The sequence below is a fragment of the Gavia stellata genome, chromosome 10 (assembly GCF_030936135.1).
Source record: "Gavia stellata isolate bGavSte3 chromosome 10, bGavSte3.hap2, whole genome shotgun sequence".
Classification (NCBI taxonomy): Eukaryota; Metazoa; Chordata; class Aves; order Gaviiformes; family Gaviidae; genus Gavia; species Gavia stellata.
The window spans coordinates 20,374,227-20,391,273 of NC_082603.1; the positions used below are offsets into that span (position 1 = coordinate 20,374,227).

General features: G+C 38.8%; 1 protein-coding gene across 1 annotated transcript; it reads right to left on the minus strand.

Annotated features, from left to right (window-relative positions):
* Position 1: 1 nt before the first annotated feature.
* Positions 2-6,661, minus strand: RPF1 (ribosome production factor 1 homolog). Its single transcript, XM_059821784.1, has 9 exons — positions 6,500-6,661; positions 6,340-6,396; positions 5,234-5,314; positions 4,727-4,822; positions 3,860-4,013; positions 3,217-3,299; positions 2,194-2,375; positions 1,986-2,112; positions 2-1,139 (listed from the first exon to the last, which is right to left on the minus strand). Exons 1-9 carry the CDS (start codon positions 6,659-6,661, stop codon positions 1,098-1,100), a joined length of 984 nt encoding a protein of 327 aa, XP_059677767.1. The 3' UTR covers positions 2-1,097.
* Between the last annotated feature and the right edge of the window lie 10,386 nt (positions 6,662-17,047).

Consider the following 17,047-nt stretch of genomic DNA (forward strand, 5'->3'; position numbering starts at 1 on the left):
AGTAACTTAAATTACTCTTTATCTTAAAGAGTAATTCTAGCCTAGTAGATGACTTACTCTATGAGCTATCTTACTCTTTAGGTAAATATGAAAAAGCACTTCTTATAGCTGCATATGAAAAGAAAGTAATTCAAAGAAAACTTAGCTTTTTAGCTGCCAATGAATGTCCAGACTTAAGGCAGAACAGTAGTTTATTTTGCAGGTAATACCAACTCAAGTATAGCTATGAGGCTGAAGAAACATTTTTAAGATTTTAATGGGAAAAGCCCTGCTCAGACACCTCACATGTTCAACTGAGCAGCATTTTTAGATGAGATAGCTTTATGTACTTCCTGTAAGCTGACCTTACGAATTCTTTCCCATCAGTATTTCTTTTTATATACAAGAGTATCTACTGCTTTGGGTATATACCTCTTCTAAATACGACATTTACAGAAGAGATACCTGTAGGATTCAAGCATATTATTTTTGTAACTTGGGCAACACGACTATTTTATGCAAGATGTTAATGAAATAAAATACCACACTTCCTGGATTTCATACAGCCTTCTCAATGTTTTCTAGATAGGAGACTATTTTTGGAAAACTATCACCATACTGTCAGGGAACAGCATATTATAAGTTAGAAAGAGGTTTAAAATATTTATCTTACCTGATTAATGGAAGATGTCTGGATTTAGCTGCTTAACAGAAAAAAAGCTGTATAACTAGAAATACTTTATTTTGAGAATATCTTTAACCAAAATCTTTACTGTCTTTGATGTTGCAAAGTGTAATTTATCTCTACAGCATAGCAGCAGTCATGGCAAATCTTCAGTGATAGCTAAATTACAGGCTGCTCTGACATTGCCATAGTTTTTCCTGCTAAACTGGAAAAAGAGTCACTGTCCTTGTCATGTTGGATTTGGCTACAAACACAGGAAGAAAGATGCGTCCTACTTGATCTGCTCCTGTATAAAGTTGTAATGTTTGCAGTTTGTCTTTCTGCAGACAGATACTGTTCAGTATTGTTATCATCAGTTAGGAGTCTGAGACAATCCATAGTTCAAAGCAGTTGTTGTATTTCTGGTCACCAGCAATTGGCATATAGCTGTCCCTTATAAGTGAAATTTTCTTCTACTTGTGTCCATTTCTCGGCGCTGAAATTTAAAAGAAGAGTTATTAACCAGCAAATTCATGCAACAGGATACAAACAAAAATGACCACTTCAGTTTATAGTAGGGCAGGCAGTGAAATGTGTCACAGTTACAGTGTAGTTGAGTCTTTGAAGTCAGCTTTTCAAGACTCACAAGGGAGAAGAATTAAGAGATTAGTGATTTAGAACTAAAAAACATGTAGCAGTTCTGTCTACTGACAGTAGACAAACTGTCTTTAAAGCAAAGAGAATTACCCATTTCATGGTCTACACCAGGTGTATTAGAATTTTCCTTCCAGTATAGCTTGGGTACTCACTTTTAAGTTTTGCCAAATCAACTGCAAGTCCACGGTAAAAATGACTGGAAAAGTAATTTATCATTGCCTAGAGTAATACTTCCATTTCACTTGAAGATATGCAGAGGTCAGTGTTACTTTCACTATTAAGAAGTGACATTTATGTAAACAGCTTAATCATTTTCACATTATGATTCTTGCATTCACCTTCCACAAAAATAGCTCTAGTCAAGTTTACTAGGCTTCCAATAATAGCTTATACCAGGGCAGCGTATTTCACATTTGCTTATATCTGTGTATGTTAAAGAAATTACGTTCTGCAAATAAGCAGACAAGGTATATTGATATTCATCATCCTTGCTATTTTTATTTTTGACTTGCGATATAGCAGAATGCTTCTACTTTGCATATTTCTCAAAAAATATTTCGGTTAAATACAGTTCTCAATCCAGAAGTGTTTATACTGCTTTTTTAGGCTAAGATTTGTGGTTACATTTCACGTCAGATTTAGTCTCCGTTCCCAAGCAGGACTATTACCATTACTTAGGACATACCTTATGAATCCATTCATACTCTCCAAATTTGGAATCAAAGGTTCCTTTTTGAAGAGACCTCAGCTTTAATGTAAAACGTGGCCCAAGTTCTTGAATTCCCACTTTCTTTTCACTCTTGAAGATATATCTTGGGGAAGAAAAAAATAAGAATTAGGAAGCAAGTTACAAGAAAATTAATCTCATTTGTGAGTTTTGTGGAAAATGTCACCTGTGGAATCTGAAAAAGATGTAGTCTCGCTGGTTGTGAAATGTAGCTACTTGTCTTCCAATGAACTGAGGGTCATGTGGGAAGAGAGAGGCAAACATGCGACCAACAGAATGGCCAAGTCGTGTTGTAAAATTATTCAGGATTACTTCAGGTACATGTTCTGTGGGCTCCTTCCCTTTTCGCTGAAATGAAAGTAATGGATAAGAATGCAAAGAACAGATTGAATGCAAAAACATTATCAAAGAAGAGTTTGAAATAAAACTGAAGACAACCAGGGCCAACTTCTTGTAACAGGGCTTCTTCTAACATGCCCTAATCATTTTTTCAAAAACAACCTAAGTTTCTATACAAGTGAAGGAGCAGCTGGTAACATAAGGATCTTCAGTTCAACAATACAAATTGAATGAAAAAACACAAATAATTTTTACATTTCCTCTCTCCTGCACCAGCTTCCACCTCTGGCAGCACACATTACAGCAAATAATGCAGTCTACCTATACCAACTAAGTATACAGGACTAAGAGTATATGGGATTCTTCTTTAATAAGAACAGATGAAGTTTAAAAATTACTTATTGGAAAAGAGAAAACATTTTACTGCAAATTATTTAGGGCTAAGTAAGCAATACTTACTACAGAAGAGGTGACAGGGCTGTAAGAATAAGAAAAACTAGGTTTTATTCAAGACTAAAGAACTACATCTATTGAAATATTTTATACTGCTGATTTTTATATACCCTATTGTGTCTATACTATACATTGGGTATTCCCTATTGACGTAGGTTATCAGCTGCTATTTATTGGCATGACTATAAAAATACTTGGCAGTTAAAGAAAATTAGCAAATAACTATAAAAATGGAAATACGCTGCTTCTAGAAGTAGAATATACTAGTCCCTGGCCTCCTGTTAGCTTACGAAAAACACACCTTTACAAGATCAGCTGAATCGTACAGAAGTGCAACCAGTTTTGACAGTTCAAGTAGACCGACTACCCATTTTTTTTAATCTGGTTGGAGTCTCACCTTTATTTCTTTACGCAAACGGACACTACTCATTCTAAAATGAGCAGTTGGACCATCAGGCAGATGACTTAAAACAAGACCATCTGTTCACAGAGTTAAAAAAAAAAAAGGCTGGTAAAATTCAACATGTAATTTACATTGTCTGCAAAATGCAGTATTACATTAGAATATTATATCCATAATCTATGCCTGATTTACAAGGTTTCACTATATTTTCAAACCTACATTAATAAACTAGTTAACTAGTGTTTTGAAGTATGTCCATTAAATAATAGCTAACCAGAGTTATCTTCTATCGTTTTCTCACTTAGTAATGTTTTATCTAGTCAGCAAAACTAAATGGAACTTCCTGATCAGAAAAACTCGTTAGTTAAATTTATTGAAATAATAACAATGTTTATCCATGCATTACAAACTAAAAAAAAAAGCCAATGCACTTTCTTTAATAATTCCAAGTTCCATTAGCCATCAGATATTCAAGTTGGCACAGCAACTTTTAACTCTGTAGTTACACTGTAAGCTGCACAGTGAAAAGAAAAAATCCAGAATAAAGTAGATCTTTGATGCATACTAAAGAATTATTTTCTTTCCCTAATAGGCCTACAGCTAGTATATATATTTTAATAAATACACAAAAGGATACTTGGTATTTTGCGATCTTCATTAATGACGATTAAATCTGTGAAGTCCCTTGCAATACACTGTGGAATAATTCTTTTCAAAGCCAGTCCTCTTCGATAGTAGACATGCGAGTTAGGTATAACAGTAGACAGTTGTTCACAGAACCTCACTGTCCTCTGCAAAACAGGGGAGTTAAATTGCAATGTGGTAAATACAGTGCCAAATTCAAATATTAGGGGAATGGAGGGTTGCTCGTTCCAACTGCCCTCCCTGATGACGTATTTATTCAAGTGTCTCTAAAAACGTTTTTGAAGACAAGCTACTAAATTACTTCAGTCACTCAGTGGAAAAAAATTTTATTTGCAGTAAAGACTGCAGCACACCAGGGACTTTTTTAAAGGATTTTTTTTCCTCCCTCCTCAATCATAGAAAAGCAGGAAAATTCCAAAAGCATAACCTCAAAACTCATTATTTATTAAGGACATTGGTTTACAAAAAGTTCATAACATTTCAAAATACAATTACTTCAGGTACTAATGTCCGAGTTTCTAGATAAACTGCTTGAGGTGTACTTTTCCCTATTTTTAAAACCACTTCTTCTATGGTTTTCACAAGTGTCAGTAATCTCCCCAATTAGGTGATGCAGATCATTTGCATACAAGAACATATCCATGAAGTTGTTTGTTGTTATGAAGGAAACAAACAGCGCTAGAGAAACTAATAGATTACATACAAATACAAGGTTATTGATAGTCACTAAATAAAACAGCATAAAACAATCCATGTGAAAGCTATTATTTTTAGCTTTAATTTACCAATCATAGTATGAAAACCTTGGTATCTTACAACCAGTTGATTGTTCAGAACTCTCCAAGTAAAGCATACATACCCCACGAGGTCTGTCTGATGTTGTAATAAGAATCTTGGGAACTGTCTGTCTGTTGAAGTATGGTGCAAATTCATCAGTTGCTTCATCAAAAGCAACCTGGAAGAACAGAAGTCTCGTTAATTCACCATACATGAAATAACTGAAGAGCAATTGTTCAATATGACCTAAATGCTGATGAAATTGAATTTAGTAGGAAAAATTTCAATTCACAAGATCTATCCTAGAATTAATCATCACAAGGCATACGGTTTTTACATTTTTAAGAATCTAGCGTGATGAACACTGATTGACAGGTTTTGCTATCAGTAACAGTAATGCAAAAGGCAATTACCTAATGTAGATAATGAAAGAATGACATCACCTCTTAGTGAACCCTTCACATGTAAAAAGTAATTCATCAACACCTTAACAGTAAAGTGGTGAATGTTAACTTTCATCAATCCATTTTATGTCCCTTCTTCAAAAAAATGGTTAACTTAATAGCATATGCAGAAATTGAGCAGTTACCTCTTCATCATTGGGATCTACAGTTGTTTCGTCATACACTCTCTGATTTTCAATAGTCTTTGGTATGGCTTTTGGAGGTGCCTAAAATAAAGAAGTTTATTAACATAACACATTCATGTAATTTTTAAATGTATTGCAAAAAACACATTCATACTACCATGATACTGTGTATATCTCTACACAGGATTAGAGATATTGTTTTTAAAAAGAAATTACAACATGCCTTTGATTAAAAATATGCACAGGTATTGGGACACCAGAGAGCATCACCTGGAGGAGAAACATCGCTAGAACAGTGACACAGCTTAATTTCAGTCTAATTAAGAAATGGGGTTCCAAAACAGAACAAGAAAAAAAAAGGGAGAACTTTCTATCCACTTTTCTTCTCTTCCATGCAAGAAAAGAGCTCTACTTTCAACAGCAACACATTTTAGCCTTGACAGCTACAATTTAATGACTAATGGCGTATAATATTTACCCTGTTTACTTACACTGCTCTTGTGAGATTATGATAATACAGGAACTCACACCTGACTGTCTTCAGCTCTCACTATGCTTTTAAAGTAGTTCAGTAAAAGAAGCAAAACCCCTATTCGTGGCTAGGCTTGGAAACAAGCAGACAATTGGTCTGGGCAGGGTTTGGTCAGGTCTGATTTTTGTTTTAATTTACACAGAAATTAGTTGTTAGAGTATAACTCCTAACAACATCAACACAATAGCATAGCAATTGACAGAAACGATTTTCAGGAAGAGCCTGCTTTTATGCCATTATTAGCTTAAAGGTCACCCTGCCCGATTACTGCACCATTTAACATTGTAGCAACAATGTGTCTAAGCTCAGCTGTTTGATACCTCTGCTACACAACGCAGTGTCTGCAAAGGCCACCACGGTCAGCGAGCACCGAGACCACTGCTTCACTTCACTGAAGTCTGTGGAGAAACCGCTTCACTCACGAAACTGAAGACCCCCCAGCACACAAGGCTGAGCTGCAGAACTATCACCCGGGGCGAGCTCCTTCCCGTTCGCGGCGGAGCACCACCCTCCTGCAGCGGGGACGGCCTCGCCACGACACGGGGGCGCAACACGCTGCAGCCGGAGCCCTTACTTTGTCTCCGAGGGCTTCTCTCTCCTTTCTCCGCTTCTTCTTGGCGGCCAGTTTCTCCTAGTGGGAGAGGGAGAGCAATCCGTTAGCCAGACCCGCCGCGCGGCCGGGGCCACCCCCGCCCGCGGGTAACGGCCGCCGCGCCGGGCCCGCCCTCCCTCACCTTCCTCTGCTGCTGCTTCCAGCGAAGGAACATGAAGTGCCGCCGCTGCTTGTTCTTGATCTCGGACACGCTGAAGGTCGGCGGGAAGAGAACCCGCTCCGGGGCCGGCGGCCCCCCATCCTCCGCCGCAGAGCCCACCGGGCCGCTGCCGTCGCCTGCCATGCTGCCGCCGCCGGGCAGGATCTGACCCCTCACCCTTGGCCTCTGCCCCCGCCCGCTGGGAGAGCACACGCTGCGCCTGCGCTGGGGCCGCCGGCTCCCGCCGCGCATGCGTGGAGGGGGCGGCCGAGTAGCCGTTAGGCTCGGCGCACGCGGGGTGGCTTTCAGGGGAGCGGCCTCGCGCGGCGCCAACCGCCATTGGCGCCGTCCCGGTGAAGCGGCGCCGGCGGCTCCACGCCTCAGGGCGGCTTCGGTTAAGCCTTTGAGAGGAAGCACGCTTTTTGAGGCAAGCGCCGTCGTGATCGGTGCGCCGAGGAGACAGGGCTGGGCCTTGGTGACGGTCGTTGTACGGCGAGTCCCAGAAGGGCCCAGCCCCGACCCCCTCCGGCGCACGGGCGCGGAGCCCGGCTCTGGCCGCGGCGCTGTGCGGCAGAGGGGGGCGTCGGCTGCCTCCCTCGGCCCTGAGAGTGCGCAGGCAGTGTGCCTGACTGAGCTACTTGCATGGCGTGTTGCTTCACTGCAGGTACCTGCAAGATGGTTAAGCTAATTGCTCAGCAGGCAACAAACCTTGAGATAAGATGAGAGTCTTTAATACAAATTACTACTGCAGTGTAACTTATGATCAGGGTTAACAATATCAGAATGGGAAGCTTTGAACAAACATCACACACCGATGGATTTACATAAATGATAGTCACTTCATGACCCAGTAGTGTGTTCCCATGTGCACGTTTCACATTCAGACGTATTCACAGTGAGTCAAGTGGGGAGCATCTGCTTAAAATGATCCATAGGGTTTTTTGATGGTAGTGTTCCTGAAAATTATTTTCATTCCATTAAAGCCTGTTAAAACGTTAAAATTGAACAAGAACCCCTACAAACGATTAAAGAGATTTAATACATGCAAAGCTAGAATTGAGGTTTTCTGTTCATGAGCTGATTTCCCAGCTTAGAGGTGTGCAACCGTTGCTGCACAGTGAAGACTATACTCTGTTTTATAGAAATTGAATATTCAGGGATTTGGGGGGGCCTCGGATCGGTTAAAGGCATTTTTAATCTCAGACTGCAAAATTCTGAGCCTCAGTGGGGCTGATTAGTTCCATTTGTCCTAAAGATTGTCTCAAAGCTTGGAATATGTCTACTAATTTTATATACAAATGCTATTTCACATTACTAAGTTTCTCTTCCTAGAAAAGTGAAAAAGAAATCTGTTAACATAAAACGCATGAAGATAATGGAAAAATGTCTAGAAGTAACCTGAACTAGACAATGTCTCAAACCTACTTCGGTCCTATAAACAAATTTAACTGTAACTGAACTTGCTTCACTGAGGTTATTTCTACTTAACACAGATGTAAATGAAAGATCAAAGGCCTCATTATGCACAATCCCATATTTTTCTGGCCTCACTTGCATTTTTGTCAAGAGAAAATACTTCATCTATCCTTAGTGCATAAGGATAAGTTGTTTCCATGGTAATTAAGGTTTGGGGGATTTAGTTGAGAATATGTTAAACAAGGACTTTTCTGTAACTTTATCTCACTAGCTGATTCAAATATCAGAGATTGCAAGGGTATCTCTAAAAGTCATTAGCAGAGATTTTCATCACTGCTGTTAGGAGAGCTAATAGGGAATTCTAAGTTATTTGTAGTTTCAGTTTGCAGTGGTGTTTCTTTTGGAATCATTGCACACTGATGTGAAGCGTAATTCTGTGAAGCTCACTGAGTGCTTACGTGTGGAAAAAACACATTATCTTTCTTCCTCCCAGCAAGAGCGAAGACAACCTCCTAATATTATTCAAAGGCTTTTCTTCCAGGGACTCACAGGAACAAAATAATGATACACAATAATACAAGAACTTCCTAGGGCAGGGGAGGGCCAATAAAGAGGCACCAGAAGCACATTGTGGACTTGGTAAAAATAAGATCACTAACAAGGTACAATTATAACTTCAATAGAAGACCCAACTAATAAATGCATGCATAGCATTAGTTTAATTTCTTCATAGAGAAGGTACCAGGGTCTTTTGCTTATTTTAGCTATGAACTCTGTTCTGTGTAAATAACATTTTAACCAGGATACTCATTTTTTTACAACTAATGTAGCATTGCCAGGAAACCACCTTTTGGAAGAAGATGCTTGGTTAAAAAAAAAACGCCAAAAAAAAACCCCAAACAGAAAACACCAGTAGCTTTGATTTGTGTAAACCAACAAGTAAGTTCTCCAGTGGAGAGTGGTGAATGAAGACATTTATTCCATGTCAGCACTAAGGAATTTCGGTGGAAACCTTTCTGTAAATTACTACGGACACAGCTGCAGTAGTGGAATCATCATTTTGAGTTGTATTGATAGAGGACTGGAGTTTTTTGCTGTTCTGTCATTTTAAAAAAATGAAAAATATCTTGGGATTAAGTTGAAAGGACAAAAATTCAGCTGGGAAAGGAAATTAAGTTAGAAAATACTTATGGAAGGAGAAAAGAGGGTAAGGTGCCTCTGGATTCAAGAACTTACGAGAACTGTTTGGGATTTTTTTTAAAATGTAATAACCAACATTTTGCTCTTTTCCTGTTTTGTTTTTCTTAATTTCATTACCTGAAGGTAGAGAGGACATACTACTTGTCTTCAAGATTCATTACACTGAACAAAATGCCCCAGAAAATGCAATGCTCCAAACCAAACAAACAGTTGTCTGTGTTGGAAGAGAGATATGGCCTACAGGCTTCTTTCTTTTTTCCTATAGAATAGTGGTTTTCATGTGAAAAATAGGACAAAAAGCTGTTGTATTTGTTTTTAAAATGGATTCATTTTGACTGTAGTTACATTGGCTTTTTAATATGGCAAAGCAATTCCCCTCGGAATCAGTGAGCCAGAATTCTTTGTGGTTGTTAAAACAGATAACCACCAATGGGTAATAATAATTTGAAGATCACAAGATTCATGAGCAGTTTCTGTAAAGTAATGTCTCAGTTCTAAGGATTCTTGGTGCGTTAGTAGAGTAGAGGACAAGGGAAAAGTGACTAATTTTCCTCTAGGACAAAATCCCCCAAGTTACACAGTTGGAAGCAGTATTGTCATGGATCTAAAACTGGCGAGGAGAGGGACAACACAAGGAACACGAGGTCACAAGAAAACATGAGTAAGAAGTGAGGTGGCTCAAGGTTCCCTCAAGTGCTGGCTTTGTTGAGGTCCACCTTTATGGCCCTCAAACCTTCTGCAGGATCCCTAGGCCCTCTGAACTTTCTGTTGGTGGTGAAGAATATATCTAAACTGTAGACATTAGTGCTATGTACAGGTAGTCAAGCTGAGTCAAAGAGGCTCATACATTTAAACAGCACAAGGCAATGCAGAGCAGAAATATGGGTTGGGGCCTTGCAGTATGGTTGCATGCTGTCGCAGCAGGCATCCTTTGTTCAGCTGCCCAGGAGGGCTAACTGGCAGGAGCAGACTACTGAACTAAGAAAAGTGTGCCTTTCTTATTCTTGCATTCAAAGCTAGTTCTCCCATCCCCTCATGGTGCTGTGTAGATAATGAAGTTTTACCCCAAAGGTCTGGGTTTTGTTATGCCTGTAAGCACCTCAGCCTTCAGACTGCAGAGCAGTTAGCACAGCTTTGATCACACCTGAGCGTTACCAGCCCCCTCAAAATAGACATTATTCACACTCTTCCTTGCAGCCTCTCTCTGGAAGGCATCCTCAGGGACTGTCTAGCAGCACTGACTGTAGCAAAGTTAGTGATAGTAGCTTTCCTTAACAGAGAGTTCAAAAGTTGAAGTATTCACACTTGATACAGAAGACAGGACTTTCCAGCCTCTGGAGATTGGGAAGAACATCTTTTCTTTCAATGGAACAATCAAACCACAAGCCTGCAGGTTTTTCAGGGGTGAGAAGTTAACTTCATTCTTCCAGCTGAAGCTATTGTTGGATGCAGGATAAGATACAGAAAATGCTGGACCAAATAGCTAGTGGCTGGGGCACTCTTTTCCTGAAAGGAAGGAATATTGGATTCCTGGCCAGGTCTTAATATTCTCCCTGTAGCTTACTTTAAAAGGTTACACAGCAAAGCAGAAACAAGATGTAGAGAATGGATTGTAACCAGGTTCAGTCTCTAGGTGTGTGCCTTCATCGCTGGGCTAAAGAGTCTGGTTCCTTTTACGCTCCTGGCCTGATGCTCTGTTGGGCTTTTTGCACAGTGAAGAAAGGGTAATGTGGTCTCACCAGGGTGAAATATTCAGAGAGTGGTGGGAGATGCTCCGTGTGGCAGAGGAATCTGTGTTTGAGCCCACATCTCTTTAACTGAGGAAGGAGTTGAACATGGGCCCAGCACAATATGCTGTCATATGAAAGATGGACATCTATATCATCCCTTTTTGAGAGAAAGCCTGCATTGTATTTTGTAGAGAGCCTAGGTCTGTGATGCTTGTTACGTGTTATTGTACCAAGCCATCTGGGATCTCTGCTGTAGAAGAGCCTCTTGTTCATCCAGCTAGGCATAAGCATGAAATACATGCTAAACTGCTTAGCTCTTTCCAGACTGTTCCCAGGCTTGGGCATACCCAGAGCTGTTTCTCCAGGGGAGGATTACATAGGGGAGCAAGGTAAAATTACAAGGTGCCTATGCAGGAACTGCGTGGGTAGTTTTCAGGATATCTGTTTGGGACTTACAGGCTTGCATTCCTTAGTGGATGTTGTTTACAGTCTTGAAATTCAGTGTTTCCAGTCACCTAGGGCAATCTCTCTAATGGATAAAATGGGGATCACGCTCAATGAAGTTGGGTATTATTTAACATTTCAGGATGAACACTAGATCTTACTATGTGCTCCCAATGCCTGTCCTCATCCCATAACTCAACACAAAAATTAATTATTTTCATATGCTTTTCTGGGTTACTCTTCTTTACAGTATCTGAGATGTGTACAAACATTGAGGTGCTTATTGGAAAGAAGGTATGATGTCCATTATACAGATGGGAAAATTAAACAAGTTTGTCAAAACAAAATTTATCAAATTTAGCATGCCCAGTGTAAGATACACAAAGTTGGGTATTTTGAGACTATTTAGCATTATACGGTCAAATCACAACTATGCTGAATTAGGTTCGCAATTAACTTCACCATGCTCAGGATCATTCTAGATACCAGATTCCAAATATCTCAAGTTCAGCACCCAGCAAATGAGGAATGCAGACTTAGTGTCTGTCCCTAAAATGAAATTAAAGTTTGTTATACTATGGGTCAATGAGGAGACCAAATGAAATTTTCTTAGTCAGTTTTCATTCTGTAATGCCCTCACTTTTGAGAGTTTCTTTACGATCTTTGATCTTCGTGCTTTTTATAGCTTGTGTGTAAGAAGTCCTAGGTTTAAGAAAGCAAACAACGGTAAAAAACAGTGAAGGCCTCTCTGAATAGCAGCTTTATCTTCCAGAATATTGACACCCCCACCTGCAATAGGTATCACAGCAGAACTTGCTGAGAGTGCACTCTGTTACCTTGTCTAGGTCATTAATAAGGACATGAAGAGTTTTGGCCCCTGTATGGGTCCCTGAGGAACACCACTAGTAACCAGCCACCTTTTTGGTGGACTTTGCACTGCTGATCAACACTTGTTGTACTCCACAGCCCAGCCGATTTTCCATCCAGTTTGTGGTACATTTTTCCACTCCATATTTCACCAATTTGACTGTAAGGGTACTGTGGGAGACCATGTTGAAGGCCACCCTAAAGTCAAGGTAAACAGCACGCACTGTTCTTCCTCCTCTGCTGAGCCAGTCTTCCCATCAAAGGTTTGCCCTTGGTAAAGCCACATTACACCAGCTGTTCTCAGTCACCTTTGTGTCCCTCAGGTGCTTGGAAATGTCTTCCAGGAGTATTTGTTCCACAATCATCCTGGGGACGGAGGTGAGGCTGACAGATCTGTAGTCCCTGGCTCTTCCATCCTGCCCTTCTTGAAGTTGCAGCAATTTAGCTTAGTGTAACCCTCTTGATATACTGTGCGAAGAGCAATGATTACTGATGCGTTTAAATGGTCTGTGTCTAACATCTCAGAACATGTATGTATGTGCATGTGAGAAAGAAAAAGAAGCCAAGCTTTTGGAAGCATGAGAAAGCAAAACTTAAATAATCTAAGTAAAAATGAAGCAAAGGAGAGCATTTAGAAAAGAAGGTATTTTATGTGGTATTCTTGCAAAAAAACTTGCAAATGTGTTATTTAAAATTATGGAAATTCCATAGTCTACTGCATGTGAGTGTCCAGTTTTAAAGCTCATTAGAGTTTAAAAAAAATGACTTTACAGCTGCTTTATGTATGAATGTCAACACAATCTTAAACATGTAGTTATAACTGACATTACAATAATTCCTTCCCACAGGACCTATCAAGATGGCATAGCTGGCTATTATCTTAATCTGGGCAGATCAGCCTGATGAATACTGGGTGTTTGATTTACTAAATGTCTGTCAGCACTTCTGGTTAGTTACTAGATTAAAATTACTAGATAATGCATTAATTGTATGTAAGCCCAAAAAAAAAAAAAAGATAAAGGAGTTTGCTGGCGCTTCAGGTGCCTAGTGCAGAAAACTGAAATACTTCCCCAAATAGAAATTCCATAAACCAGAAAATTGTAATTTCATACATTTAGACTTTTTGAGATGTTTATCCAATAGCTACCTGTGGCAAAGTACTGAAGAAGCATCTACTGTTTCCAACCTGGTATTTTGCTGGATTAATTTTGCTGCTTCTGGAGATCACTGTCCTTTTCTAAAGAATTGTCCTGTAAAAGGGAAGGTAGTCAATGGCAACATTTCATCAACTTTGTGGGTATGTAGAAAAACTTGTGTTTCTTGAGGGGTGTGGTCCTCTTTGCAGGAAGTAATGCTAGTATCTTTCTGCTGGTGGCAATTTCACATAGCTTGGGCTACCTTAATAAAACATTCCTTCACGTACTGAAGAAAAAAGAGTATATCCAGCATTAGAGCATGACTCATTTCTAGCCAGATACTTTTCAGAATATGCTACCTTGTGTTTTCATTTTATATACTAACTTCCTGTTATTTTATATTAAGGTGTATTTGCGCTGTAGTGGCGTAATTTCTCTGTAATAAATAGAACTTGGTATAGCAAATAATTTTGCTTCTTTTTCTGCTTGCAGGTTGCCCACAGATAATCTAAGAATTTTCTTGTTCAAAATTATTGCAGCATAATTTGTAGGTGTAACTATAGAAATAAGGTAACTATTTTGTTACAGAGTAAAGTACCTCAAGTGAAACTGTTGTTCCCCTTGCAGATCACTCTTAACTCCATGGTCTCAACGTACATGTTATCAACAATTAAGCAAAATATATTGCTTAAATATTCTTCTATTTTAATACATTTCAGTGGCTGGCTACAGACACTTTAGCTCTTAGTAGATCCTTTACATTTTAAATTGGGAAAAAATAGTCAGGATCGTTTTCTACTTGGCATTATTAAGAAGTCAGAAGTATTTATAAATGGCTAGTAGCACATATTAGTTTGTTTACAAATTTGTAAGATAATATTTGCATAAGAAACAGAAGTTGTGAAGTGATACATGATAAGGATTTATTCCACAGTTACCAGAATCTTTGGTAAGATGAGCTAACTTGAACAATGTGCATTTTAATATAGTTGAGTGCAGGCTAATATTTCTAGGAAAGAAAAATGTAGATCAGTTATCTGATGGAGGACTGCATTATGAAAAGTAGTGATACAGAAAAGCAATTAAGAGCACACAGAAATTCTATCCTTGTGGATAAATGTGGGGAGCACACTGTAGCAATAGGGATTTCATTGATGGAGCAGTAGGTCTTGGCCTGATACCGAGACAAAAATTGAGAAACTGATTAAGCAGAACTATATGGTTGATTTGGGATCTAGAAGCCCTTCTTACAGAAGAGACTTAAAAAGCGTAATCTCTTTAGTCCGTCAGTGGATCACATAAGAGCTAACTCACCTGGAATTACATAAATAAAGAGAATAATTGTAATCACAGAAATCTTCAGTTTAGCAAACGAATCCTTTTAAAGATGTAGTCTTTGAAAGATGAGCCAAGAGACTTTTTTTATTAAAAACCAAAACCAAAACAAACAAAAAAACCCCTTAGACTAACTAAGCCTTGGATAAAGGCCTGTGAAGTATTCCTTGTCACCTGAAATCTTTAAATCAAGAAGGTGGATTTTTTTCCAAAGGAAGTGTTCTAGCTCCACCAGAAATCATGTAGACATCACTTGATCTAATTGTCACCTGTCCTGTGCAAAAGGTCAGGATGGAGAATCATGGTGCTTTCTTCTGGCCTGAAAACCTGTGATGCTATGAAACATCAAAATGGAGCAAAAACCCCCCTTAAAATGTTTTATAACAATTTTAGAATATCTGCCATAATATTCAGATAGTATGTGGTTAGAGACTGCAATGAATGGATTTTTAAAATAATTTAAGTTAAAAGACATTTTTAGCTACATTAACAGGGTTTTTTTCCTGTTTGTATCACTAAATTTTTATGAATAGTCACTAGAACTGCAGTATCTCTTTTATTTAAGGCTACTCAGCCCCTTTCCCCTGATAAGATTCTGTTTCCTTTCTTTATTGGTTTATCAAATCTTTTAAGACTGATATTTCCAGGCTGGGTGTTCACCTCAGGATAACTTTATGGAAACCATATTTCTGTATTTGGTAGTGATCATAAACAACATCAGAAGCACAATGACTAAAGCTAATAAACATAAATGCTAATGCAAGAAGTAGTTCCAAAATATTAGACAGATTGGTGGGATAATTTGGAGATTTACTAGAAGATTTTCTTTTGTATTATAAACTCTCAGTGGCAGAACTTTTTTTCTTATGTGTTGATAAAATATGAATGTGCTTTCGGACGTTTATAAGTGCTAATTACAAAATAACAAAGGTAATGAACATTGTAAGACATTTAGCTGGCAACATGTAATGATCCCACTGTAAGATAGATAAACTCTTTTTTTCCAGTATGCATATGTAGCTCTTATTAATGAAACTCAAGCTGCACCTAATTACTAGTAACAGAAAATCACTGGCGTTTACCTCCCACGTACAGAGCCACACCTTGCCCTCCAGGAAATCCAGAGAGCTTCCCAAGAACTATCCCTAGCTCTGGCCTAGATTTCAGCCTCTTTTATAGCATTTTACAGTAGAAGCTTGTCAGAGCCAATCCTGTCTTGTGTACAAGGTTTGACTGAATGAAGAAATTAAACTCATAATGAAATATGGTCTTAAGTTAGACCTTTTATTACAGTAGGTCTTTTGCTTGGTCTACATAGTTCAGCAAGTTTGGTACTCTACCCAACACAGACTGATGCCGAAGACTATCTCTGTTCCATATAGTAGGAGACAGGGGACAGAATCAAAAGTACCATTTCAGTAAAAGTTACTGTACAAGACGACAAGAAAGAATTAGCTAAGATAATATTTTCCTTTGTCTGTATTTCCAATTTGATCATATTTTCCTCCTGATTGGGAAAATATTTTATTCCCTAAGTTTGTGTGGGATTATTTATGAAAGAGAAGGTATGACATGGTTACCTTTGGCAGGAAGAGAGTTAGGCTAAATGGTTCAAGCCCTATTTTTTTATTTCACCAGGGGAATTGTAAATGCATCTGAAAAGAAATGACAGCATTCAGTCTGATACTGGGATTGTATCCATCAGCTGACAATGCATCTGGTCATGGCCTCTGCAATTCAACTTCAAATGTAAATGTGCAGTACTAGTACCAGTATGGGATTCAGGAGACCTGTCCTGTCCTCGGTTTCCTTCTTCAAAAATACTTCATGGTAACCTCTGATAAGTCCCTTTGTGCCTTATTCTTCTATAAAATTAGTGTGAAAGTATTTTTGCCTTTTATACAGATAAATAAACATAATGTATTCTAGAAAGAACAAGGGCCCAGCAGATCTCATAGGGAGTCCTCTCCTGGGAAGTAGTCAGTGAGGAGGAGTTGGAGACTAATAGACCACAATTGCTACTACTCTGACATGCTGACTAAAATAGGGAATCTAACTCTTGATTGCCCAAGCAAGTAAATATTGAGAAAGAATTGAGAGGTTTATACTTCCTCTGTATCTGGCACTGACGCAAGGCAAATTCGAATGTTGTACGTGGGGTTTGTGTCCTAAATTCAAAAAGAGTGATGAAAAATTAGAGGGATTTTATAGAATAGACATGAGACATGGTTAAAGGATTAGGATACTCTCCTTCTAATGTGGGGCCCAAGGAGTTCCACCTATTTAGCTTATCAAAAAGAAAGTTAATGGGGGCCCTTTACGTACCTTTCTATATAGTAAATATCCATTTGAAAATACATGGCTTAGCTGTAGCAGACAAAGATCCAGGACCTGCAATCTTA

Excerpts from the sequence above, each read along its gene's own strand:
- RPF1 (XM_059821784.1), bottom strand. The coding sequence starts at position 6,661 with ATGGCAGGCGACGGCAGCGGCCCGGTGGGCTCTGCGGCGGAGGATGGG. Across the intron at positions 4,823-5,233 it reads TAGATCCCAATGATGAAGAG|GTTGCTTTTGATGAAGCAAC; the intron begins GTAACTGCTCAA and ends CTGTTCTTCCAG. Across the intron at positions 2,376-3,216 it reads GTTTGCGTAAAGAAATAAAG|CGAAAAGGGAAGGAGCCCAC; the intron begins GTGAGACTCCAA and ends CTTTCATTTCAG.